Genomic DNA, 27,747 nt, shown 5'->3' with positions numbered 1-27,747 from the left:
CAAAGATATTATGAGGGGGGAGCTAAATATATGAAACAATTGGCATATAGATTAAGGAAACAACAAGCAGACAGAACAATATACACGATAAGGGATCTGGAAACCTGTACTCACTCTACACCTACGACTGCACAGCCACTAACAACTCCAACATCATTGTGAAGTTTGCGGACGACACTACAGTGGTGGGTCTTATCACCAACGGTGATGAGACAGCTTACAGGGAGGAGGTCAGCGCCCTGACCCACTGGTGTCAAGACAACCATCTCACCCTCAACGTCGCAAAGACAAAGGAGTTGATAGTGGACTTCCGGAGGTGCAGAGAAGTACACACCCCCATCACCATCAACGGCGCTGCTGTGGAGAAAGTGAGCAGCTTCCGGTTCCTTGGCGTACACCTGGCTGAGGATCTTACGTGGTCAGTACACACAAACAAAACAGTGAAGAAGGCGCAGCAGCGCCTCTTCTTTCTCAGGAGACTGAAAAGATTCGGCATGAGCCCCCGCATCCTCAGGACCTTCTATCACTGTGCCATTGAGAGCATCCTCACTGGATGCATCACCACCTGGTATGGCAACAGCACCGCCTACAACTGCAAAGCTCTCCAGCGAGTAGTGCGGTGCTCTGAACGGATAATTGGAGGTGAGCTTCCCTCCCTCCAAGACATCTACAGGAAGCGCTGCCTGAGGAAAGCGGGGAGGATCATCAAGGACTCCAGTCACCCCAGCCATAAACTGTTCAGACTACTTCCATCAGGAAGGAGGTTCTGCAGCATCCGGTCCCGTACCAGCAGACTGAGAGACAGCTTTTTCCATCAGGCCATCAGACTGCTGAACACGTCATAGACACCTCAGCTTCACTACTGGAACTTCAACATTATGCACTCCACACTGTATATAAATGCCACTTGTTTTGCACATATTCAACTCTGTATATTTTATATATTTTATTATTATTATTATTATTATTATTATTATTATTATTATTTTTTTTTTTTACTATTTAATTTGTAAAAATGTGTATACACACACACACACACACACACACACACACACACACACACACACACACACACACACACACACACACACACACACACGTAGGAAAATATTTAGTATACACATCCAGAAATGCATACACTATTATATATTGTACATATATTTATTAGTTTCAGATGTAGCCATTCTTGTATTTTGCTTGTTTACATTATTGTATTTTGCACAACTCTGTTGCTTGTGAAGCTCGCACACAAGAATTTCACTCACATGTGCTGTACCAATGTACCTGCACATGTGATGTGACAATAAAAGTGATTTGATTTGAAAGAAAAAAAAAACCAAAATGGAAATGCAGGGTATAGAGGAAATTAAGGATTGCTTTAAGAGATACTATGAAAAATTATATTTATAACCACCCACAAACGATGACGATCAAATGGAGAGTTTGCTTGACATGCTACACCTCCCTAAACTTACAATAGAAGAAAAATCGTTAGTGAAGCAAATTACAAGGGAAGAACTTCACTTGGCAATTGGTAAACTCAAGGCAAACAAATCTCCGGGTACAGATGGTTTTACTGCGGAGTGGTACAAGAAATTAAGGGAACCTTTGACACCGGTCTTACTTAAAACATTTAATTGTGTCCTTACAAAGGGAGAAGCACCCTCCACATGGAAACAAGCCACAATCTCTATTATACCTAAAGATGGTAAAGACAAATTAGAATGTTCCAACTACAGGCCAATAAGTGTATTAAATGTAGATTACAAATTGTTTACGTCAATCATAGCACATAGACTTGAAGGTATCATCCCAAGGATAATAAATCTAGATCAAACTGGATTTGTTAGGTCGCGCCAAACCCATGATAGTGTTAAGAGAACTCTGCAAATTATTAGACATATTAATTTAAATAAAATACCAGCTATATTATTGAGTCTAGATGCTGAAAAAGCTTTTGACTCTGTGAGATGGGAAATTTTATTCCAAGTAATGCGTAAATTTGGGTTTAATGGGTCGATCATTACAATATTGAGTGCTTTGTATAATAGTCCAACTGCAAAAATAAAGATCAAAGGTGAACTTTCAGATGCTTTCAAGCTTGAAAGGTCCACAAGATAAGGATGCCCACTGAGTCCACTCTGATTTGCCATTTTTATAGAGCCGTTGGCTCAAAGCATTAGGCAGAATGATAAAATAAAAGGGATTAATATTGCTGGAAGTGAACAGAAATTGGCCTTGTTTGCAGATGATGTTTTGGTTTACATATAAAAACCTACTGAATCATTTATGGAGCTCATGTCAGTGTTAAAGGAGTATGGGTCCTACTCGGGATAGAAACTGAATATACAAAAAACACAAGTTCTTAGTAGCTTTTACAACCCCCCCCCCCCCCCCCCCCCCAATTTGCTCAGCAAATACAAACTAGGCTGGGACAAAAAAATGATCAAATATTTGGGCATTAACTAATCAATGGATATAACCAGTTTGGAAGAAATCAACTACTCCCCACTTAAAAAAGATATCATGGTAGATATTACAATTTCTATAGAAAACCCTGACAGATACTTTGCAGAATGGAATAGGACCCAAGAGTTAAGTTTAAAACACTTCAGCTTCCCAAAGATAAAGGAGGACTAGGCCTCCCTTGCCTATATGACTATCATAGGGCAACACAAATAAGAAATCTGGTGGGCTGGTGTAAACCTGGATACTGTTCAAGATGGAAGGAAGTGGAACTTTCCTTGGGAGGTAACTTCCCTGTCGGGGCACTGATAGGAGATCCCTCAGAGTTATGATTCCCGGGCAACCCATGGATAGTAAGCTCAATAAAGACATGGAAAAGAGTACTTAAAAAGTATAAATTAAACCAGAGGGCCGGATTCCTTAGTTGGTTTACATATGACCCAGAGACCGACTTGACATTTAAAACATGGGCTAATAAAGGTCTCATCACATACATTACCTTGTTGAAAGATGGAAAAGTGATGAGTTTCCAGGATCTTAAGAATAAGTTTAGGTTGCAAAATCAAGATTTTTTTTTAGATATTTGCAACTGAGGGACTTCCTGAATAAAAAGCTAAAACATCCCCAGTTATCGACTGGGAATGAAGAAATTATTTATATATTCAAGAATGCATATAGAAATGCACCCTATCAAAAAATTATTTCCAAATTATATTGTTCACTGACCAATCTAAGGGGTCATGATACAAGATATGTTAAAGCAAGATGGGAAACAGAGGGTAATATATCCCTAACAGGAGAGGAATGGGATGGGATCTGTTGGCAGCAGTGGTCGGTAACAATCTCTCCCTCGTGGAGGGAATTCAGTTGGAAGAATGTAATTCGTTATTTTAATACCCCGGCTCAAAAATCCAATTATTCTCATAACACAACATGCTGGAGGCAGTGTGGACATGCAGCAGCAAATCATTTCCACATTTTTTGGGAATGTCCTCGTGTGGCTCCATTTTTGAAGGAAATACATAATGTCCTGGAAACAATCTTCCAAAAGAAAATACAATTTCATTTTGCAGTATTGTACCTAGGAAACTTAGAGAGTCTTAATCTATGCAAACCGGTTAAATATTTGTTCAATGTGCTGTTGGTAGCTTCCAAAAAGGCCATAACCCGCCGTTGGCTTAAAGAGGACACTCCTACTATAAATGAGTGGATTGATGTGATATACAGGGTGGGCCATTTATATGGATACACCGTAATAAAATGGGAATGGTTGGTGATATTAAAGTCCTGTTTGTGGCACATTAGTATATGTGAGGGGGAAAACTCCTCAAGATGGGTGGTGACCATGGTGGCCATTTAGAAGTCGGCCATCTTGGATACAACTTTTGTTTTTTCAATAGGAAGAGGGCCATGTGACACATCAAACTTATTGGTAATGTCACAAGAAAAACTGCGTTCACCAGATATCAACACAATTTCGATCCGCTCCTCACGTGTTAACCTCTTTGACATGTCAATGGCTGTGAACAAAGAGAAACTTGTAAATAACTCATGAAAGAATAAAGTTACGTTGAAACCAAGCACACCATTGTTTTTCTTGTGACATGTGCCACAAACAGGACTTTAATATCACCAACCATTCCCATTTTATTACGGTGTATCCATATAAATGGCCCACCCTGTAGACTATTTTTTTAATGGAAAGAATAACCTTTAGGCTAAAGTTGCAGGTGGACTCATTTGAGGATTACTGGTTGAAATGGTTGAAATATGTACAAAATGGGAGGCCCGATTTTGTATAATCTCATTGTATTTTCTGGTCTGTTTGTTTTTTTGTTTTATTTTGTCCCCCCCCCCCCCCCCCCCCCCCCCCCACTGTAATTAAGTTGTATTGTTGTACATGCTGTATAAATAAGAAAAGCAATAAAACATAAATAATAATAATAATAAAGAATATCCCATATAGCCTACCTTTGTGTTAAACAAAAACTACAGTGCTGAAACTGGAAGTTTTAAATATCAAATGGAAAGCAGAAGATGATGCCATGATTGGCATAACGTCTCAAAGCTAAATTCCCTGTTTGAACGTGATTGCTTTGGGACCTGTCTGTGGGAAGTTTTTATGTTGTGTGACTCGATAGGTTTGGTGCTCTGGCTTCCTCCCACAGTCTAAAGAGGGTTAAATGTATGATTCAAGTGCAGCTTGTAGTCTGAAGTACTTAGAAGGAAACCATTATACTATATGATACCATTTATATAATCTACACAGGGATATGATTGTGCGTTTCGAAATGAATGTCACTCACAAATTGAATTAAATTTTACAGACGTTTTATTTTGTATACAGTGGTTTCCTCCATTTAAAAATTGTACAGTACAACACAGAAGGGTAAAGATGAATGATTATAAATGCAGCAGAGCTAATTTAAAGTCCAGTATGAAACAATAATGCAAAATACAGTATAACTATACTATACATACTGCATAAATGTGCTCTAAGAAGGTAGTTTTTCACACCATCTACAAAAATGACAAAATTTTGGTCAAAATGCACTAACATTCAACCCACTAGCACAAATGGAGAGCTTTAAAACACATGGCAGTTGTCTACTTATTGTACGAGTTCACCCAGATAATGATGATGGTGATAAAGCTGACCGAGATGAAGAGAATGTAGAGGCCAAACAGCAGGCGGTCTATGATGAAACCCACCTGCATCCACTCCTCTGAGCTTTGGCTGTCCTTTAGCTCCTGATCAACCTTCAGGCGAATGGCCTGGAGGTCCTTGCCCAGTTTCTTGAGTTCATACACAGCCAGGTCCTCCGCTGATTGCCCCTTTGGCTCTTGAAGCCCCACACAAGTTTCAATTGCTGCCACAGCAGTCCTGGTCTTAAGGTCTATTTCTAAGCAAAGTCAAGAAGAAATATTCATAGTCACCTAATCTTGTAACCTTAGATTTCTAAACTCGCTACTTATGTTTGACATACCTGAAACTCTTGGCTTCTTATTCATTCGTGGCATACAAACAATAACACCCAGAAATTGCAGAACAAGGACTCGCATCCAGTGAGGGACAGGAGAGAAGTCAGCAGACCCACACAGCAGGTTGGTGATGAGGATTGTTTCCAGCAGACTGGCCACCATCAGAGCCAGGCAGAGAGAAAAGAACACGTCTACAGAGAGACAAAGGAACCCAGAAACAATACAAGTTTACAATGTCACAGTCTAAGTCACTAATCTATATATTTTTATCTTAAAAGCTGTTCTTTAAATGCACATGTAAATATAGTTTAAAAAAAAGTGAACATTATTTACAAATTTGGACATAATAGTATTGATTTGACTATTTCACACATGTTATGTATGTGTATCTATAACAAGTATATAAGTATACAATGCTAATACTGCATTACAGTATGTATGTGAGTACAGATTTTCAACTTGACTCTATAAGATCGAGGTCTGATATGGGATGTAAGGGTTCCCTTAACTTTCTTTAACCAGTACCTTTCATATTATATATATATATATATTTTAGTATAGGATAAGTTAATAATTAAAAAACATAACTACAAACAGTTTCAAGAAATCACCGTAGACATTTTGTTGAGTGTCACTAACTTATGAGGGGTATGGTGTTTCCGGTGACCGGCAGCAGGTCATTCATGATGAGCAGGAAGACAGTGTAGCCGAGGATGAGGGTCATCTTGAAGGCGGACCTGTCCACACTCTGTGGTGGCAGCAGGAAGCTGAAGAGGTCGACTGTGATGAGAAAGCAGCTGGGGAGGAGGAGGTTGACCACATACATAGTGGCCCGGCGCTTCAATCTGATCTGTACAATAAGGGAAAACTTGGTCAGGTATGTTTGTGCTGTGAAATCTTCTTATCGTGACCAAGTGGATCGTGTATGTAAGCAAATCGTGATTTTAGCTGTGTTGGATTTACAAAACAGGCATTATGGACACATTAATACGAGGTATGTGAACAAGCCCAAGTATGTGCTCCTTTCTGCCTAATTACAGCAGTTTATTGGCACTGCAATCCACCTACTTGAAATTCAAGCTCATCATAATAAAGATTCTCATTCTCTCCATCATGATTGACTTTATTGGCGGTGATTTCCAGCAGCTCCCATTCACCCATGGTGGCCATCACACTCTGGGAGATCTGTGTTATTAGTTCTGCAGATCTTCCAAGATAAATCTTTATATCCGATGCTGTGGAAAAGCAAAGAGGAAAATACTGAGCTAAAGGTGAGCTCACTAATTGTCCACATGTAATGTATATGTATAAAATATTTTCTGACCATAGTGCAAGTAGGAGTTGAAGGTATAAATGCAGTTTTGTATGTCGAAGGGGAAGGTGTAGATATTGAGGTTACAGGAACTAACAACTCTGACAGGTATAGCGAGATCCACTTGACCATTACTGTACAGGTACAGATAGGGAACAGGCGGTGCCTTGTTTTCCTCCATACTGTAAGAACAATTAGAAAAATGATGGCGTGAATAACAAACATGGCACCTATTTGAACATTTGGTAAGAATTACAGTGTCTAGTAGTTAGACAATTATGGACCTATAAAAAACATGGTAACTGCACAGTTACATGTAATAAATATTGCTGTAAGATGGCCAAACATTAACAAAGACAAATACAAAATGTATTTATTAGACTTGTTTTGGTTCCATAGATTATAATATGTGTATGCTTTGAGAGGCACAGGCTTGGTAATATATCACTTACAATTCATTGATTACAATATCGGGAATCCAAAATTGGCTTGATGGAAGAGCCATCATGTCTGTACCACACTGAACTGGGTCCCAGCTGACAAATTCATTTATCCACAACTAAAAGAACAAAACTCATGACAATGGATAGATCACGCATGCTACACGTAATCATGATGTTTTAAAAAATATGATTATTCCTGTATCACAGAAGAACAAACGTAGCCGGATCATTGCAGTACTCACACACTGTAGCCAAATGTAAGCGGTCAAGAGTTGTGCCTTTTCATCCTGAAAGACAACCCAGTATATGCCAAGGGATTAAAAAACATTGGTGTTGCTATGGAAAGAGAATCATTTGAGCAATATGGATATGGTTTATCCATTTCTCTAAGTATTTTGCCTTTACTTAAAGAGTTTTAGAGTGCAGTCTGTATACACACTTGTTACATTTTATGTGATGTGATGTTCTGATCGGTGAACATACCACCCCTAGAATCCCATACAGAGTGAAGAAAATAGTGACATTGGTGCATGTTGACATGTTCCTCACAGGCCGTATGTCATTCAAGTCAAAGACCGGAGACAGAGCCTCCAGCAGGGCAGGTTGGGTTGGCTGAGAGCAGCTAATGGTGTAATTACTGCAAAAAGCTGATGAGACAATGAAATAATATTGAGTGTAATTATGTTGCAATGTTTGGCTTGCAATGAGATTTTAACAAGAAAAAAAAATCTGTGTTTATTTTGTACTTTGTAGAAATCATTTGGAATTTAATGAATTCTATATTGATTTGAATTTCCAATTTATAACTCAGTACAAGATAATTTCACTAATCCTGAAGTTCTTTTACTATGTTACACAAACATTGTTCAGTAGACACCAAAAACTTTCTTCTAGACTTTTTCTTTTTGAAACTGATGCTGACTTGTTGTTGAAAATGAAACTCAAATACTCATAGTATGGTTCAGAAAATTCTTACCTGGCATGAAGATACTGAGGGAAATAATCAGGGTAGACTTGATTGATGACAGGAGACCCTTGAATAAAAGCAAGTACAATCAAAAGGTCTGATGGTTAAATGATGAAATGTTTAAATAAAGTAACAGAGGATGTATTGAATTGGTGGTGCTTTATTGATCCTAAGGAATAACATAACATAAACACAATGCAGGTATACCTTACCATTTTGAAAGTGAAATTGTTGTATTCCAGCTGCTTTGGAAACTGTTCTTTGATATACTAGTGAATAATAATCTTCTCAAAAATGGACACATTCATTTGCTGTCAGCCCTATTAGTCAGCGCCTACAGTCCTAAAGTGTGTCTCTACTTATCTGGGAAACTAACTCTCGCAAGTCTAAGTCAGCCTTCATGGCCAAGATATACATAATGTCACTAAACAAAACGTGATGTGGACAAACCCATGGAAAAGTTGTGGAGCAGGCAAAACTAAAGGCAGGGCAAGTGCTTTGCCTGTAGGTGTTTTCAGACAACATGCAGATAAACCACAGTTAATGTACTGTACCTCAGTGTGTGACTCGAAAAATGTTGAGGACTGACCACAGCAATGTCAGTGCCACACCTGCTGATCACAGGCAAATGAAGAGGTGTTGCTGTGTGACAAACAGGTTGACTTTGCTTTCATGCAAAACCTCCTATCAGATAACCTTTTCCTTTTTTCAACAATTGTGCAAAGAACAGTGGGCCAGAATTCCTCCACAGTGACGTTAAAAACGCATCTGCAGTTACCACAGATGCTTGATTGCAGTTCATGCTGCCAAAGGATGACATAACCAGTTATAAGATTTAGGGGGCTTGCACTGATGTTTGAATATCTTTTTCTAAATCATGAAAAACAGTAAGTTATAATTTAAAGGCAGATTTTTATTTATTCTTTGTATTATCTTTGTCTGCACTACAAACACTTCATAAAGGCAGTTTAACTACAGTTGCAGGATCAGTAAACATGACGCACTAAAGTCTCCTCTTGCACTGACGAGTTTGAAAAAAATGGAGAAATAAAATACATTTCCAGAAGATTTTCATTTTTTTTAATTTTTGTAAGAAAACAATATCGTCTGAGACAACAGCACGTGTTCACCCCCTTCCTTTTTTTTTTTACAATTAAAAAAGTAACATAAGAGAAAGTGTACTTATTAATATTTATGAACATGCACATGTTTGTTCTTAAAATACCAATCCAATAATATCTTTGCATATTTTTTCTTGAAGAATGGTGTTTTTTTCTCTTTGAAAAAATTACCCAGGCTCATTGTAAAACAATGTATTATATTTACCAAAATTCATGGTATGTACCATGCTTCATGTGTAAGCTGTGTGTGTCGCTCTAAATCAAATTAAAAAAGAAGATGTTGCCCACCTCTCTTGAACAATAATGTCATGCCTAGTTTTTTTTTTCAAAAATATGTATTATTTATTTACAAAATCAGAAAATACGAATTTAAATGTGAAAAGTGACTCCTGTAGACCTTCATGTCATATTTAAATCTTGACTTATTTAATTCATTTGTAACAGTAAATGTATGAGAGCTTTTGTGCTAATTAACGTTTTTAACAAAGAAAACAATATATTAGCTAAAGCTGTCTGCTACCAAGCACAAATAAAGGATAAATACAACAATGTGCATCTGCTTATTACAGAAAGAAGAAATACAATAAAACAGAATGAAAGAAGGCAAAGTTATGATCGAACAGAAACAGGCTGACTTTAAAAGCAGCTCATTTTGTGCACACGCCTTTGATGCACCCCTCACAATGTGTGGGCTCATGCGGGCTGTCAACGTCAAAGCTTCTGAAATACCGCTTCCGTCCACCAGGGTTTTTATGGTAGCACTTTTGTTTTATTTTCTCCACCAGATTCTCCATGAGGATGTGCACATTGTCAGATTCCACGCTGGGATTCTCCATTGGAGCTTCGGAGCACATCTTGCAGTTCTGGCGTAAGGGCCTCACCTTGACAGTGCCCTGCCCGTTTTTCAGGCGCATGTGGAAGAGCACCTTCACCTTGTTGGAAGGCCATTCTCTTCTGCACATGGAACATTTAAACCTTGGAAATGAAAAAGAGCATGTGTTACTTTACTAGAAGAGTCTAGAGTGATTATATGATTATTTTTAATACGAGTTTAAACTTGCATCGAATTGTTTTTTAACGAGATGGCACCCACGCAAGGAAGTGAAAGGAAACAAATGATGTCAGCTCCATCTTACATCTTCAGTTCTAGTGTTGCTAGTCTAAAAAATATGCTCCCATCATTGAAACTCTGGAATATTCTTTTTACTTTTAATGAACTAAGCCTCCTTAGCAACTACATTTATTCCCTCATCTTTAATGTTGCAATCTTCATGCACAGTAATTGGCATAATGCAACTATATTTTTTATATATTAACCTATGAAATATACCATACTGAATATACAAACCACACTGACCTTGCACCTGTGTTCCTGATGTACTGCTTCCAGCCCATGTCTAGGTTGTCAGGCTCAATGTTTTCATCATACTCTAAATACCAAGAGTCTCCTCGTTTAAGACTCTGTGCTTTAATACGAAAGATACGTATCCATTCAGGTGGCAGCATCTTTTAGGTTAAAGTGGTCGCTGGTAGCTGAAGAAGAAGGATAACTCTAACAGCTGATGTGTGCAGTAAACAAACAGCTGGTGAGAATGAGTCATCCTCCTCAAGCTGCGAACTTTGACTGTGGCTCTGCCAGAAGAGTTTGTGGGGAAGACAAAACTTACAACTGTAAAACACGCTATCTTAAGTTTCAGTTACAGTTTTGTACAATCGATACTGAAAGCGTTTCTTGTTAAGCAACACTGACACCTTCTGGTTGCTCTCCATACTCCTCTTTGCCCAGGTAGACTCAGAAGGCTTTTCTGTATTGCTATACTTTTTGCACTTAGTCGGTGTGACGAAAATGTGCAAAATGTTTTCACTGTGTATAAAAAAAAGACATTAGTGAACATTAGTGGGAAAAAGAGCTGATAAAAAACATTAGTGAACACGTGATTCTTATCATCGTGCTTATAACTCAACTCAGCACTATACCTGCACTCTACTGATTTTGTTTTTCTTTTTGTAGCTTCTCCCTGGTAGCAGGTAGCTCTGCATATGTCTGTGCGCATGTTCAAGCAGGTAATCTTTTGCTTGTTAAGCAAATGTGTGAAACTCTACAATATGGAGTCATTAATTATAATAATGTAGAATAAGAATATATAACATTCATTTATTTATTTGCTTTTTCTGGTAACATAAGAGCAAAAAAGATGTTAATTTTACATGTTCACCACTTTATTTATTTATTTATTTTTGCCAGAGTGAGAATATTTCACTCAAAGTAGTGACTGACAACAAATGTGTGCACAAAGGCTAAACCATAAACCAGCATAAACCAGCAGGTTCCAGTGTTGCTACAAAACATTTCAGTTTCATTTCACTTACAATCTAATGATTCGCCATCTAATATTCTGATGTTCATTGTATAAACCATAACTGAAACTTAAGGAAGCCTGCTTTGCACTGGTAGCTTTCGGTTTCCTCTCAGCTGGTACAGCCTTATTTAAAGTTCGCAGCTTGAGGAGTCATTCTCACGAGTTCCTTGTTTACAGTACAGATCAGCTGTTAGGGGTTTCTTTCTTCTTCAGCCGATTTAATTGAAAAGATGTCACCAGAATGGACACAAATCTTTCAGATTAAAGCAGAAGATCTTAAGCAAGGAGACTCCTGGGAATTACAATATGATGAAAATATTGAGCCTAATAAGCCAAACTTGGACTGGAAGGAGTACATCAGGAACACAAGTGCAAGGTCAGTATGCTGAACAACTGTTAATTACTGCAGCAGGTTTGCATTGAGTATTTGCATGAGTGTTAATATTTACACTATTGTATATTTGTGTTACATTAATATGCCTTACATTACGCAATGTGCGTGATAAAAGTACAACATCAATACATTTTAGTTATTAAGGAATATTTGTTCATTCCTTGTTTGGTACAATTCCAGAGTTTGAATGATGGAAAATAATTGGAAGTGGTATAAATACAACTTTACCTAAAAATACAGATTTTAGTCTACCAATACTTGCCTTTAAGAGCTATTCTAGCGATTCTAGCTCTGTCTGGTATTGTGTAAACTGGAATAAGTAACATCAGATGGTTTGTTTTCCTTTTATGTTCTTGTTCTTCACTTTTCAAATGTCATTATTACACTATTAATTAGCCAAAAAGCTAATAATTTGGTCTGCTCAGTTACATCTAAAGATATATTTATTAGATTTTCCTCTTTCTTTTATGACATGTATTGTATTACTGTGGTGGCACATCACTGTAACACTGTAATGAATATACTATGGTCATATTCACCTATCCATCCACAAGTTTCCACTGAGTATTCTCTAAATAAAACAAAAAAGCTGAGTAAACATAAAAAGCACAAGCTTCTTCCCTTTGAAATATATTCAACTTTCATAGCTCGATAGTAATTTTTTTAAACAAATTTAAACATAAACATCATATGAATCACACATTCATCCATCAGAAGGGACACAGTTAAGCATGAGAAGCTCAGTTATATCTCCTCCCACTGCCCTTGTAAATGCATTTGATTCCACCCAACATCTCTACTACTTACAGATGTGATTCTGAGTGCAACACATAGGGCAGCTATCAGCTTTTACACAAATCATGAGTTTAGTGCAAGTTTGTGTGGTTAAATGAAAAATTCTGAATTTTTTAAAAGTAATTTTGACTTCTACTGAAACAGACATTCTCTTTCTCTTTTTTAATTTCAAGTTTCAAATGTTCCATGTGTCGAAGAAAGTGGCCTTCCAACAAGGTGAAAGTGCTCTTCCACATGTGCCTGAGAAATGGGCAGGGCACTGTCAAAGTGAGGCCCTTACGTCAGAACTGCAAGAAGTGCCCAAATGCTCCAATGGAGAATCCCAGCGTGGAATCTGAGAACATAAACACCCTCATGGAAAAACTGGTGGAGAAAATAAAACAAAAGTGCTACCATGAAAACCTTGAGGAAAGCTACCGACCTTTCAGACTCTATGAAGTCAAAAGTCCCCATGAGCCTGAACACTGTGAGGGGTGCATAAAAGGAGTGTGTACAAACAATCTGTAGTTTTAAATCTATTTACTTATATTATCAATATCTGATTCGGGGGCTTTAATTATGCTGTTTGCCTCAAATAATGGTAATGTTAGTGCTCAGTCATTACTTCAAAGCTGAAGGGTATACAATTCACAAATTCTGCACAAGCAAAACATGAAGTCCATTTGTGATTAGACATGTGAAAACTTACTGTTTACAAACAAAATGCACGTAAGTCAAAATTGTCTACTATCAGTAAATGTAGCATAATGTTTACAGGAGTCACTATGTCAAAATGATTTGTAAATAAAATAAAAAAAAAACATAGTGGTGATGTTGCAATAAGAATTTGGGAATTTATGATATTGTTTCTTCTGTTGAATGCATTGTTGTTGAGGTGGATAGCAGTTTATTTATTTATTTGTCTTCTGTTTAATGAAGTAAGCTAAATAAGATAAGATAAGATAAGATAAGATAACCTTTATTAGTCCCACACGTGGGAAATTTGTTTTGTCACAGCAGGAAGTGGACAGTGCAAGAGTTATGAGAAATGACATGAAAGATCATATACAACTGTATATTATTATTATTATTAAGATTTATATTTTTCTTTGTCCCCTGTTGGTCTGAAGTGTTCTATATAACGAGCAACTGAAATGAAACAAGTGCATCTTTGTGCCTCTTTGCTAACAACCTCTGTGGCTTAAAGTAAGAATAAAAATTGCAAAAAGATGCAGATTTTGCACATATAATGACACTATTTAGCAAGCATAAATTAAAAATGAATTAAAACTTTTGAAATCGCTGTTGAAAATGTGTCTGCATCTGTATATTGCCAGAGCTGGAAGTTGTTCTTTAAAGACAAATTTACTCACATCTTATCAGTTTTGGGTCTGTTTCTTCAGGGGCTTTGAGCAATGGGAAGCATGATTTGATCAGGCTGCAGCTAAAAGGCCTTAGAACCAGCTGCATTCAGAAGTCACGCAGATACCATGAGTAGCCCAGCAGTTGAAATTATTACATATATTAAAAAACATCATTTTAAGACAGTGTGAATCATGTATGAGTAAAGGCAGTAAAACATCACTAATGGGGACAGAGTATAAATGCATTAGGTGGAAACAGAAACGATTTCATAAGTAGTAGAAGGTTTATGTGTTTAGGTTTACAAGATGATGAAGGAAGGCTTGCAGACAGCTGTCCACATGTTGTAGCTGTTTACGATCACCAGGGGGCAGTGTCACTGACAACCGGTTTGAGGCCTACTACAGCTTCTACTGCTGTTGATCTTTCAGCTAGTCACCGAGAAGAGCGGAGTTAAATCGAAACTGCAATCGAGTGTTAAAAACTGTGAAGAGTGTCCAGTAGCGCCATTATCTGTGATTTTCGTGCTTTTTTGATCAACTTTAATGTACACACGGAAGAAAAACGAACCGGTTAGCTAAGCGGTACTCTTATTTTGAAACAGGAAACAAGGGAAAACGTCGCCATGGTTACGGGTAGCATTTGGCTAGCTTCTTAAAGACGCTCTTCACATTTATTTGCTCGATACTGTAGTTTGAGTACTCATATACCATGGGGGAGTCCGATACTTACCACATACGACCCAATCATCAGCAGAAGTGAGTTGATTCATGTGGTTAAACGGCTTTTTTCCCACACAAGTAAAGAAAACTAGAATTTAGCATTTTAGCTAGCTGATTCGCGGTCTACTTTTAGCTGCGCAGTTGTTCCAGCCTTGAATAAATGACATCTACCGTCAAACTTAATTTAGTAGTATAAATACTACCAATCGTCAATCAAAATAATGTGGTTACGTGTGCAAACTTGAATTTTTAACCGAAGTTTAGTCTGTTACAGCGTTCATGCAGATTTATCTGCAGGAACTTTACCTATTTTTCCTGTACAATGCAGATGTACCAGGGCATTCAAATGTGATTACTTTAGGCATGTAGTTACAATATACAGTGCCATAGGTAAATAAGTTTAAAATGCAAATGAAAAAAAACGTATAGCTGTTGAATATAGAATGTATTGTTCACATGACGTGTATTAGCATGCATGTTGCCATTATTAAGATATTTATTATTAAGATATTTGTGTATCAGAGGCTCATTGTGCTCGTTGGAAGGTTCATTTGCTGTCTTGTTGTTTTCCTGTAAATCTTGCAGGTTCAGGCCAGCTGTTGTGAAGGAGTGTATTCGTGAAATTGTGAGGGAGCGACTGTCTGGGGTGCAGTACAATCCAGAGGAAGTCCCAGAGCTGACCCGTTCACTGGCAGACTCTGTGAAGGACAAAGTAAAGAGTGAGTGAAGCATTGTCGCTCTCATGTGCTGTCAAAAGGACAGAACATTCAATTATTTCTAAAAATTTTAGCCGCAGCTTATAATGACCACTTTAATTATAGGATGTGGCAACCATCTGTGTATCTGTTTAAATAACAGTAAACTTGTGTTTCACGTAGAGGTACCCAGGTGTCATAGGCACTTTTTTCCAAGTAACTGAAAGGTTCCTTCAAACGGCTGTTTTCTGCATTTCCACTGTGGTACTCAGACCTATAAAGATGAGGCATTTTAATCTGCTGCATGTAACTTTTTTCATGCAGCTACCACTACATCTCAGGCCAATATGTGTCATGATTTCCAGGTTCAGTACTGTGCAGAAATCTTGAGTCATCCCGCATTTCTTCATATTTTTCTTCTTAGGAGCCAAACTTTTTTACATTTTTAAAAACTGGTCCTGAGCAATAGTTCTCCAGGCTTTCTGAATGCCATGGCCAACTTATTCTCTCATTTTCAGTCCAGTCCTTTTTACCTGACCATTTGCATCATTTTCGTAATTTTTAACTTAACTACTAGTTAACTACTTAGCACTGATCTATAAACCATTCAGGGGATGAACCAGTGTTTGTGTCTACTTATAACAGAAAACTTGCCAAAGAACTCGTTTTAAATTGTGTCTTTAGGCACTTTGTTACAAGCAGCCTGTCACAAAAACACATGATTGTTCCCATTACTTTAGTTGAATATAAGAAAAATGAACATATAATTTGACAGTCATAAAATATTTTTTGAGCCAACATGGTGATTCCCAACAAGTTATTTTGTCAAAATCAAGAATATCTTAGGATAGTGTCCAGTGTGCTAGCATTATATTGGGGAAACTGACAAAGTGGAAGATAAAAGAAGACGTGCCAGGCTTAAAAAACTATGTACAGCAGATGAACTGTATCTGAAAGTCATTAAGACATCCTTAGGTAAATAAGGTTTTTTCCTTAAGAAGTTGGAAAAAAAATCCTGCAGAGACCTGACACAGGACCTGAGAGATGGAACTGCCCCTTCTGCTGATCCATCTGCTCTTCACTGAAGGTTCATCAGAAATGGTCTCACTGAATGGTGATTGTCAGGAAGCCATTCTTTAAGAAAGGAAAAAGAGAGAAAAGGCTGAAATTACGCCAAATTACACAAGACACAAGATCTGGACTGAAAATCAACATGTCTTAATGAGTAATGAATCCAAATTTGAAATTTTTGGTTCAAGCCATCAGTATGTATAGACAGAGGACAGTCAGAACAGAGACACAACAGTGAGTGTGTACACATCTATAAGACACGGTGGAGGCTCTGTCATGGTTGGGGGCTGTATTTTTAGCCAGTGGTGTTGGGGATCTATCTTTTTCTATCGGTGTTAGCTTTTTGATGCGTGTTGACTTATTCAGGGCTCCAGTACCACAATGGTTTGAATGCAAACATTTCTGAAAGTTTCAGCAGTGGAAATGCAGCAGTGACAAGACTAAAAGGATTGTGGATCTTCACAACAGCCTGTTGGAGCAATAAATGTATAACACCATAAATTCCTGGCCCCACAATGTTAATGAATTATTTCCCATTTAAAACAAATTTGATTAGTAAAAAATATTGACTAATATTCATATTACACAGTATTTTTTTTCTTTTGGATGTACATATAAAATACTATCCTATTCTCTTTGTGAACAGATTCAGGATTTGACAAATATAAGCTTGTTGTGCAGGTGGTCATTGGAGAACAACGAGGGCAGGGAGTCAAGTAAGTCTTCATTTGGTACTGGAAACATTAGTCTTGCTCTTGACTTTCAGAAACTGACTTTGACACAGGGATTACGGTTAGGGCTCAGGGCTCAGTGTATTTTTTAGACATGTCATATGTTGTACCAGAGAACGGAGACCGGATCATTTAGGTTGTTATCAAAGATCTGCTCTTCATATTTACATCATCAGTATCAGCAAACACCTGATTAAGGTAAAACTGTAGTGATTCAAAGTTACTAAAAATTTGAAGTATCAGTAAAAGCAAACGGTAGGACCGTCTCAAGAAGACACAACCATTATTTTACATTTTTTCAACGTAGTTTTTTTTTTTAAGTAGTTCAAACTTTAAGATTTTCTTTGCTTGGTCTCTGTTTGTGTGTTTTTTTCTCCCCAGGATGTCTTCCAGGTGTTTTTGGGATGCTGACACAGACAGCTATGCAGAGGATGTTTTCATGAATGTAAGTGCTCTGCTCAGTCACAATTTCATCACTCGAGTCCGCTTTCTAAAAAGCACTCTGATTGTCCTTCCACAGGACAGCTTGTTCTGTGTGGTAGCAGTTTTTGGAAGCTATTACTACTGAGGAAGAGAGGATGGACCACAGGAAAAAAAAGACTTTTACATGAAAATGAGCTGGCCTCAACTAAAGAAGCGACGCACATCTGGTCTTAAAAATGAAAAACCTCATTGAGATTTTGTGACTTATTAAGGACAAAGACTTGTTATGGCTTTTTTTTTTTTTTTGCCTCAAAACATTGTAATTGTTTAAAATGATACATATATTGTTACTGTATACAAGGTTACAATACTTTATGTTCACTTGGGTCTATTATATGCCCAAGTTACTGTTTATGAGAATAACATCTGAGCTCTGTGAGTTCTCTGAAAGCTGACTGCTTTCAATGTGCAGTTTCCAGCATTTTTTAATACAGGTAATAACATGGTCATCTGCTCTATGCACAGAGAAAGGCCAGGCAGGTTTATTCCAAGCCAAAAGCCTTTAAAGTGTCATTATCTTCATACAGTTTCACAAGAGTCTTTAGTTTGTTTTATGCAGTAAACCTAACAAATGAATAAAGGTCAGATTTAATATATTTGGTGACATTTTAATTTTTCACCTCTACACCTGTTAATATAACTTTATTTATCCCACACTGTTGAAATTCAACTATCACAACAAAAAGTGAATCAAAGACATACAAAAGGCTATTGTTGGTACAGGAAAATGTTATTGTGAAAAAACAAAAGATTGTATTATTTCGAGCAGTTGACTGAGCAGAACTGGTCCAGCAGAGGTCAGTATCTGCCTGTAATCGCCAAAATCCAGATGCACGGATTTTTATTTTATTTTTTTAAATTAAAGTTATGTGTGTTCGGGTCGGAACCGCCACGAGTCCCGACTTCGTCAAAGGAAAAACAAATTGTTCAGCAGTTTACGGCGGGACTCCTGGTCCCTGTTTCTGCACAGAGCACGAAACAACTCGGAAACAGTTTTAGGTCCTGGTTGGATTTAGCTATAAAAAAAACTTCATGGTAGAATTTCACCAGCAGTTGCAGTCTAAGATGATGGAGTTAGTTTAGGAAACCTCGGTATGAATGTCTATCCATGTGATAACTGGTCAGCAGCTTTCAAAATAAGAGCTCAGAGACTGTCTAAGTATTTCCAAGATGAAGTAAAAGAAATCATGAATTGCCTAGGAAATCCACCTTCTGTAAATATACAAAATATTAACAAATTATTCTTTACTATATATTAACATATTCATTAAGTGATGCCGTTTTGAACAGTGATGGCATCAAGCTGAGAGCTAATTACACAAGGCTCCGCTGACAAACAGGTCATAAAAGAGCAGGAAAAGAAAAGATTTCATTTGTATGTTTATAAGTTGTATCTTTAAATGCTTAGTTTTATTTACTGATGCAGGAAATTTATGAACCATCCATCCATCCATCCATTTTCATCCGCTTTGTCCAGGGCCGGGTCGCGGGGGCAGCAGCCTAAGCAAAGAGGCCCAGACCTCCCTCTCCCCAGCCACCTCCTCCAGCTTATCCGGGGGAATACCAAGGCGTTCCCAGGCCAGCCGAGAGATATAATCTCTCCAGCGTGTCCTGGGTCTGCCCCGGGGCCTCCTCCCGGTGGGACATGCCTAGAACACCTCACCCAGGAGGCGCCCAGGGGGCATCCTTGTCAGATGCCCGAACCACCTCAGCTGGCTCCTTTCGATGTGGAGCAGCAGCTGCTCTACTCTGAGCCCCTCCCGGATGGCCGAACTTCTCACCCTATCTCTAAGGGAGAGGCCAGCCACCCTTCGGAGGAAGCTCATTTCTGCCGCTTGTATCCGCGATCTCGTTCTTTCGGTCACTACCCACAGCTCGTGGCCATAGGTGAGGGTAGGGACGTAGATCGACCGGTAAATTGAGAGCTTCGCTATTACACTCAGCTCCCTCTTCACCACGACGGACCGGTGCAGCGTCCGCATTACTGCAGCTGCAGCCCCAATCCGTCTGTCGATCTCCGGCTCCCTTCTCCCATCACTCGCGAACAAGACCCCGAGATACTTGAACTCCTCCACTTGGGGCAGGAACTCATCCCCGACCCGGAGTGGGCACTCCACCCTTTTCCGGCTGAGAACCATGGCCTCAGATTTGGAGGTGCTGATCCTCATTCCCGCTGCTTCACACTCGGCTGCGAACCGCTCCAGTGCGAGCTGGAGGCCCTCACCCGATGAAGCCAACAGAACCACATCATCTGCAAAAATCAGAGATGAGATTCTGAGGCCACCAAAGCGAAAGCCCTCCGCCACTTGGCTGCGCCTAGAAATCCTGTCCATAAAAATTATGAACAGAACCGGAGACAAAGGGCAGCCCTGGCGGAGCCCATCACCCACCGGGAACAAGTCCGACTTATTGCCGGCAATGCGAACCAAGCTCTTGCAACGGTTGTATAGGGATCGAATGGCCCGTAGCAAATTTATGAACCATTTTATGTTATATCTCGTGTTAAGCATTGAATGTTCTTGGATTCTGAATGAATAATTCAATTTAAAATTCATTGACGTCAACACATTTTTCTGTCTGGTTGTTCAGTGTTCCTTTGGTTCCTGAATCAAAGTCAGTCTGACTGCGATCTAGTGCATCACAGATTCAGCCATCGTGAGTTTGTTGGCTTATTGCGAACATTATTTCTGTGGTGTTTTCATTATTGTGATTATTTAACAGCACTTTCAGAAGTGAAGTGATCATAGCTTTGCATGCTCGACTGTCTTTTCATCCTTTTATGTCAAAGACAAATGGACTGTATAAAGCTGCAGAAGTAATACTGTGTGTGGATAGAACAGCACTATAATCAAACCGTGCCTGAAAAGCTTCCCTGTACTTTGTGACCATGTCATTACGTTCATCATCATCAGGCTGGTTCCATCACTTTGTAGCTTGAATTTTAAATGACACTTTAGCTAATTGTTAGTTACTGGGTCATTAATACTAAATTAAACTCTTTAGCATTTAGTTTTAAAAATATGGCATAGTGTCATGTCTAAAGTTTTTTTTTTCCATCTTGATGACATGTAGGCATCTTCCATACTTGTGCCCAGAAGTCTCCCTGGACTGTGGCCAGAAGCAGTACTGACACCCTGTCTACACTCATAGCCCCCTGGCTTCTTATTGTAAATAAAGTGAATTGCAGGTGTTTCTGTCTGTGTGAAAAACATGTAAGATCTTCGTTCAACAAAATCCATAGGTGTTTAATTGGACTGAGATGTGGTTTCATCTGCCCTTTGGATGGAGGCATTGTCAGTTTGGAAGCGAATTCTCACATCAGGATAAACCTGTTCAGTAACTGAATACATTGGATTACAGATAAAGGTTTTATTGATTTGCAGTGACACTTATATCTAAGGAAAGAAAAAGTCAACCCGTCACAATATCCACCACAGCACAACAAAGTCTCAAGAAGCACTCAGGACAGGGGTCAAGGGTTAAGATGTTTCCTTTAAGTCTTTTTTCTGTCCGCAATTTAACATTTTAGGGACTATAATATATCAGTTTATACTAACATATACAAGATATGGGACTGTTGTGTAATAAAAGGTTAGTAAACTCCAGATGATTGCATTACACAGTTCAGGCTTGTTTTTGCAGTAGAGAAACTGGAATTAGCAGAAATGGTTGTTATGGGTATATGGTACACTGGTTATTAAAAAAAATGGTACAAATGATACAAAACATTCTAAACTGACTAATTAGTTCATATTTGGGGCAGGGATAGCTCAGCAGGTAGAGTGGTTGCCCCATGATCGGGAGGTCGGGGATTCGAATCCACTGAATGGTTACCCTGCGGTACCCCTGAGCAAGGTACTGTCCCTACACTCTGCTCGCCGGTGTGGCTGCATTACTGTTATTTTAAAATAAACTATAGTTTACAACAACAACAAAAAAATAAATACCAATTTGATGGCAATGATAAAAGTGCCATAATGGCATTTAAAACAATAATAAAACCATAAAGTCCACAAATTACACAGCACTATACAAAATACCTTAGGTTTAGTTAAATGTATGGCTTTTGGTAATTATTTGGTCACCTAGCAACAATCCACAGAAAATGGTGCATGCAGTGACTTTCTTATTTTTCATACAGTCAATATAACTCATGCATGCTGCAGAAATTGTGGAATGCAATATGAAGACAGATATCCACCAGATAAATGAAATATGTTTTGTTTTTTTTTTCTAGAAAATTGAAAAATGTACATTTCTTTGCTTAAACAGCCCACCTGTCTCTCGTCCTCAAAACTCGGAGTGCCAAGCAACCTTCAAATGTTTAAGCTGTTCCAGAAACTCAGTTGGGTTTGCTTTTGGAGCTCTGAGATTAGGGGTCTCTCACCAAAGCAGTATAGTTTACTGAGATTATAGGACAGACCTTTAAACTGTGGCCACAGGTATTACATAGAGGTGTAACTTTAAGCCATCACCCTGGTTCCATTAAGATCAGGCTGGCCTGAGTGACCTGGATTGTGGCTATAAAAGGGAGGGTGAGTGCTTATGATGAGGGAAGCTTCTTCCAGAAAATCCTAAAAAGCTATTTCAAAGGCTTACTTGTGTTCCTTAGCCAGACTGCTCAACTGTCTTCCTCCAGTCTCTCTGTGTATTCTGTCATCTCTTGGGCTGCTCTCAGATGTTGATTGAAGCTGTTTAAGTCACAGGTTAAATGATCGGCTTATGATCAGCTTACCACTAACATAATTATTTGTTATCCTGTGAACAGTCTGTAAATCTTAAGTGTGAAGCAGATAAGGCCAAGTCAAACGTGCACAAGGTTGTCACAGTTGTCTTTGTTGGTATGCAAATAGTTGTGTAGTAGTTGGGTTCTGCCAGACATCAACGGAATGACAAATAACAACTTAGACTGCACGCTAACATAATGACTTCAGGGCCTTGCATTACTTTGCCAGCCCAGCACAACACCAAACTTGGTAACTTCTTTCCATTCAGAAAGGAAATACTGCAAACATTGTGAGACAAAGCAGAAGAAGCTTAAGTGCGTTGGTATTTGAAGCACCTCAGGACTGCTTTTTCTCAACAGGCTGGGTCATGTTGAAGCAGACAGTTACTTAACCAACAACACTGACACTTTGACCAAATATAATAATTGTATGACACACCAGGATATTCAGTATACAGGAAATTCAGAAGTCATGGCTGATAAGGAAGTCTACAGACTACTTAAAGCCAGGGATACTGCTTTCAGATCTGCTGACAGTCTGAGGGCAGCCAGGGTCAACCTGTCACATGTCGCATCAGAAGAGCCAAACACCGCTACTCCTACAGAGATAGGAAAGGCTTTAGGAGTCTGGGGAAAGGCATTTAGATCACCACGGACTACAAACACCCACCAGAGACCTTTGACAGTAACATTGCTTCCTTTTTCCTCCACTCAGCTCTCACCCACCAGGGCACACATGCGCACACACACACACACGAAAAAATAAAACTTATGCCAGAATGCTGTTCATAGACTTTAGCTAGGCATTCAACACAATCATCCCCCTTGGAGTTAGTATGCAAACTGGACCCGCTGAGCCCGAACACCTCACTTTATAATAGACCTCATCAATGGGGGACCACAAGCACTTTGGGTCGACAACAACACATCGACCACCATCACGCTGAGCACTGCAGTCCTCCAAGCATGTGGTTTCATTAACTTTGTGGATGGCACAAACGTAATGTGGTCTCACCAAAAAAACAACACAGAGAGGCCAACCAACTGGTCGTGTGGTACAGTGGCAATAATGACTTCTTAAATGTGGAGACAACAAAAGGGATTGTTCTGCTGTGGAAAGGGTGAGCAGCACCAAATTTATGGATGTGCATAACACAGATGACCTTTCCTGGACAAACAAAAATGCATTTATGGTCAAAAAAGACAGTACACACAGTAAACTTCCTCTGCAGATTGAGGAGAGCGAGAGCCCCGGTGCTGATTTTGTGCTCCTTCTACTGAGGCAGAATTGAAAGCATCTTGACTACCTACATCACTGTGTGGTTCAAAAAATATACTTCCTCGAACCGCAGCAGCGCCATTTACTGCAGTGCACAGTAAATAGCGCAGGAAAGCTCACTGCTGTCCCCCTGGTCTTCTTCATGGACCACTTCGTGGGCTCAAACCTTTACTGTACATGCATAATTCATATTCTTCTAACTTTGAATTATTCTTATTTTGTTTGTGGACTGGGTGAAACAATATTTTACTCCTGTGTATGACTGGCAAATATGGCAGAATTGACTTGTATTAGCTATGTATTAGGTTATTGCAGACAAAGGTGTGATGAGTTGATTACCTTGTTTCACTGAGTTATATGGAAATTAGAGCCGATGGAAGATCAGTTAGAATCCAGCAGTGATGGTGGCATCACAGTGGCAGTGGCACCATTAAATGATGTCTGAAATCATACTTCTCTAGATCAAACAGACAATTAACAAAACAACTGAGTTTGAACAGGGAATTTATTTCATATAACATTGCTTGCACAGATGGAAATGACTCAGGCGGCACTTATGTAAATGTATATAAAACTTCTTTAAATACATTTAATCTAATATTAAAGTATTAAAATGAATTTATTGATCTTTTGGTCTACTGTGGCTTTCACTGTGAGCACCATTACATACTTTATCTTACTTATCCCAGTGATTACCAGCCATTTATCTGTCACATGTGCCATTTTCAGTCTGTTTGATGTAGTCAGTTTTTTTTTTTTAAAGTGGTTCTAAAGGTATTAGATCAAAAACAAGTGAGACACATTTGTATTTACTTTTACTTGATTACATTCCTGATGTACAGTTTTTAAAATGTGGGCTAAAACACAGTTTGGATTTTAATAATAATAATAATAATGGATTGCATTTATATAGCGCTTTTCGGGGCCCTCAAAGCGCCTTACAATTCCACTATTCATTCACTCTCACATTCACACACTGGTGGAGGCAGCTACAGTTGTAGCCACAGCTGCCCTGGGGCAGACTGACAGAAGCGAGGCTGCCATATCGCGCCATCGGCCCCTCTGGCCAACACCAGTAGGCGGTAGGTGAAGTGTCTTGCCCAAGGACACAACAAGTTCCCTTTAACCACAGTTAGCAGTTATCAGTTGTGACAATTAGGAGTTATTTAACAAAGATCATCAGTTAAGGAATTGAGATCTCTTCTGTCTCAGTTTGTCGATGAAATTGAAAAGTTGTGTTATATCACCCTGGAGGTCACTTTCATATATGTTTCTGTCTTAACAAGTGCCCAGCCAAGCTGAACTATCCAGTGGGTATTCTGGGCAGCATGAACCCAGAGACTCATGTACAGTAAAACCTTTGTTGGTAATCACAGAGGTTAGACGTGTCTTGTAGATGGCCACTAGTTTTGCAAATGCTCTCCAAGCCGTTAATGTTTCATGGCTGATGTTTGGCAACTCAAACCTTCAGCTCCCTCCACAGATTTTCTGTGGGATTAAGGCCTGGAGACTGACTAGGCCACTCCAAGACCTTAATATGCTTTTTTCTTGAGCTAATATTTTGTTGCTTTGACTGTGTGTTTTGGATCATTGTCATGCTAGAATATCCACACATGATTCATTTTCAATGCCCTGGGTGAGGGAAGGAGATTCTCATCTACATTTTGTCCCCATCCACCCTCCCTGTGATGTGGTGCAGTTGTCCTCTTTTTCTTTGCATAAAAACACCCGAAAGCACAATGTTTCCAGCTCCATGTTTGACGGTGGGCACAATGTTCTTGGAGTCTTTGGTAGCGTTCTTCCTCCTCCAAAAGTTAAGTTGATGCCAAACAGCTCGATTTTGGTCTCATCTGACCACCTAACTTTCCCCCAGTCCTCCTCTGAATCATTGAGATGTTCAATGGCATACTTCTAACGGGCCTATGCATGTCCTTTTCTGAGCAGGGAGACCCGTGAAGCATTTCAGTCCTTCACGGCGTAGTATGTTACCAACTGTTTTCTTGGTGACTATGATCCCATGAGATCACTGTGCCATTATGGCACCGGATACTGGTACCCATCCCTACACCCGATGAAGCCAACAGAACCACATCATCAGCAAAAAGCAGAGATGAGATTCTGAGGCCACCGAAGTGAAAGCCCTCCGCCACTTGGCTGCTCCTAGAAATCCTGTCCATAAAAATTATGAACAGAGTCGGTGACAAAGGGCAGCCCTGGCGGAGCCCATCACCCACCGGGAATGACCCCGACTTATTGCCGGCAATGCGAACCAAGCTCTTGCAACGGTTGTATAGGGATCGAATGGCCCGTAGCAATGGGCCAGACACCCCATACTCCCGTAGCACCTCCCACAGGACACCCTGAGGGACACGGTCGAACGCCTTCTCCAAGTCCACAAAACACATGTAGACTGGTTGTCAGTCTATTTAATTTAAAAGTCTGAATATTTAGAAGCTTAATCTTTAGGCCTAATCTTTATTTTCCTGTTATGCTCTGTAAACTTTGTAAGTAGGAGAAACCCAGAAACCAGTTAAATTATTATTCATCCAAGAACTCAAATCTAGCATATATTTGCATCTTTTTAACTAATTAAAGCATCTGCTTTTTAAATGCATCCCATTCATACTAATCATCTCACAGCTGATAAAACTGAATATATATATTTATAATGTATTTGAGTTCATTTACAGTTCAGCTGTGCTTCACAGCCAGATTAAAAAAATCTAGCTTTTCAGTGCAACAAAATAATAAGTAAGTAAATAAGTTCAAACTGAGCATCAGAATGAGGCAGAACGATGATTTAAGTGACTGATAGGAAGGATAAAAGTAATTCACATGCAACTTGTTACAACCAAGGTATGCAAAACAGCATCTTTGAACAGCAGCAGAAGACCACACCGGGTGCCACTCCTGTCAGCTAGGAAAAGGAAACTAAAAATATCCATCCATCCATTCACTTCTGCTTCTCCTTTTCAGGGGGCGCTGAAGCCTATCCCAACTGTCTTAGGGCGAGAGTTTTGAGCTTGTTAAAAATATTATGAAAATTAAGTTCTATAGTTTTTAAAAACATCAGATTTAAACCGAAGATTTTTAATATAATAGGATATAAGTGTCTTCAAAGTGCAGGTTACTTTTAATTAAACTTCAACCACCTTTTTCTTCACCAATACCAATATTAAGACAGACAGTGCTATTGAGAAGTTGATGAACTTCAGACGGATGTCCAGCTGACAGGATGTGAATGATCACAATCATGTGAAAAATCTGCACTTTTTTTTTAGTTTCATTCAGAAAACAGTGAGCTTTGTTAACATTGCACTAAAACATCAAACCTCCTCACATTGCTTCTGTTGTATGTTGTATGTTTTTTCAAGAACTGCACAGCGAGACTTTACAATGTAAGAAATGATTTAGATCTAGTTTTTTTTTATGTAAATGCAAATACTAACTGCTGTGTGTTTGTCACTCAGGAGACAGCGACTGCGGCATCTTGTTCATACCCTCTATTATAATTTGCTTTCATCACCCTACTGGCTGCTTTTCTGGAAGCAGTATAATTATGTTTTACGCTAGATACACCTGGAGGATGTTGTGCCTGAATGTAGTAAATGGTTGACATGCTTTACTCAGGGATTCTTTTTTCTTTTTTTTAGCATGGATCATTTGCATTACTATGTTGTCCAGTTAGTCCTGTGTTTCATCCTTAATTCATTAAAAAAGAGGTTTGGATGGGCATATGAATTCAAAATTCACATTTTGGTTCTTTTTAAATTATTCAAGCAGTGTTTCACCGAGTGGTGAAACCCTTCACATATTTAATTCTTTAAAATAATCATAAAAAAAATCAAATACTGGATTT

At 38.9% G+C, this 27,747-nt stretch overlaps 4 protein-coding genes across 4 annotated transcripts; 2 read left to right on the top strand and 2 right to left on the bottom strand.

The window, feature by feature from the left end:
* Positions 1-5,073: 5,073 nt before the first annotated feature.
* Positions 5,074-8,972, bottom strand: LOC146653190 (5-hydroxytryptamine receptor 3C-like). The gene is made up of 10 exons (XM_085381246.1): positions 8,949-8,972; positions 8,180-8,237; positions 7,687-7,850; positions 7,446-7,490; positions 7,213-7,319; positions 6,773-6,942; positions 6,517-6,683; positions 6,088-6,298; positions 5,454-5,639; positions 5,074-5,363 (listed from the first exon to the last, which is right to left on the bottom strand). The coding sequence occupies exons 1-10, from the start codon at positions 8,970-8,972 to the stop codon at positions 5,074-5,076; spliced, it is 1,422 nt and encodes a 473-aa protein (XP_085237372.1).
* A 112-nt stretch (positions 8,973-9,084) lies between these two features.
* Positions 9,085-10,907, bottom strand: LOC146653189 (receptor-transporting protein 2-like). Its single transcript, XM_085382323.1, has 2 exons — positions 10,649-10,907; positions 9,085-10,266 (listed from the first exon to the last, which is right to left on the bottom strand). Exons 1-2 carry the CDS (start codon positions 10,795-10,797, stop codon positions 9,939-9,941), a joined length of 477 nt encoding a protein of 158 aa, XP_085238449.1. The 5' UTR covers positions 10,798-10,907; the 3' UTR covers positions 9,085-9,938.
* A 921-nt stretch (positions 10,908-11,828) lies between these two features.
* LOC146653188 (receptor-transporting protein 3-like) lies at positions 11,829-14,119 on the top strand. Its single transcript, XM_085382513.1, has 2 exons — positions 11,829-12,027; positions 13,014-14,119. The coding sequence occupies exons 1-2, from the start codon at positions 11,882-11,884 to the stop codon at positions 13,345-13,347; spliced, it is 480 nt and encodes a 159-aa protein (XP_085238639.1). The 5' UTR covers positions 11,829-11,881; the 3' UTR covers positions 13,348-14,119.
* Positions 14,120-14,596: 477 nt separating this feature from the next.
* Positions 14,597-18,479, top strand: dynlt2b (dynein light chain Tctex-type 2B). Its single transcript, XM_085382944.1, has 5 exons — positions 14,597-14,939; positions 15,489-15,622; positions 17,316-17,385; positions 17,782-17,845; positions 17,921-18,479. Exons 1-5 carry the CDS (start codon positions 14,893-14,895, stop codon positions 17,966-17,968), a joined length of 363 nt encoding a protein of 120 aa, XP_085239070.1. The 5' UTR covers positions 14,597-14,892; the 3' UTR covers positions 17,969-18,479.
* The last annotated feature ends 9,268 nt before the right edge of the window (positions 18,480-27,747 follow it).

The sequence above is a fragment of the Rhamphochromis longiceps genome, linkage group LG15 (assembly GCF_057381845.1).
Source record: "Rhamphochromis longiceps isolate RC_006_pf linkage group LG15, R_longiceps_female_GT1.1, whole genome shotgun sequence".
In the NCBI taxonomy this organism is placed as follows: domain Eukaryota; kingdom Metazoa; phylum Chordata; class Actinopteri; order Cichliformes; family Cichlidae; genus Rhamphochromis; species Rhamphochromis longiceps.
Note: the sequence above shows the minus strand (reverse complement) of the source record. Positions and strands in the feature narration are given on the sequence as shown.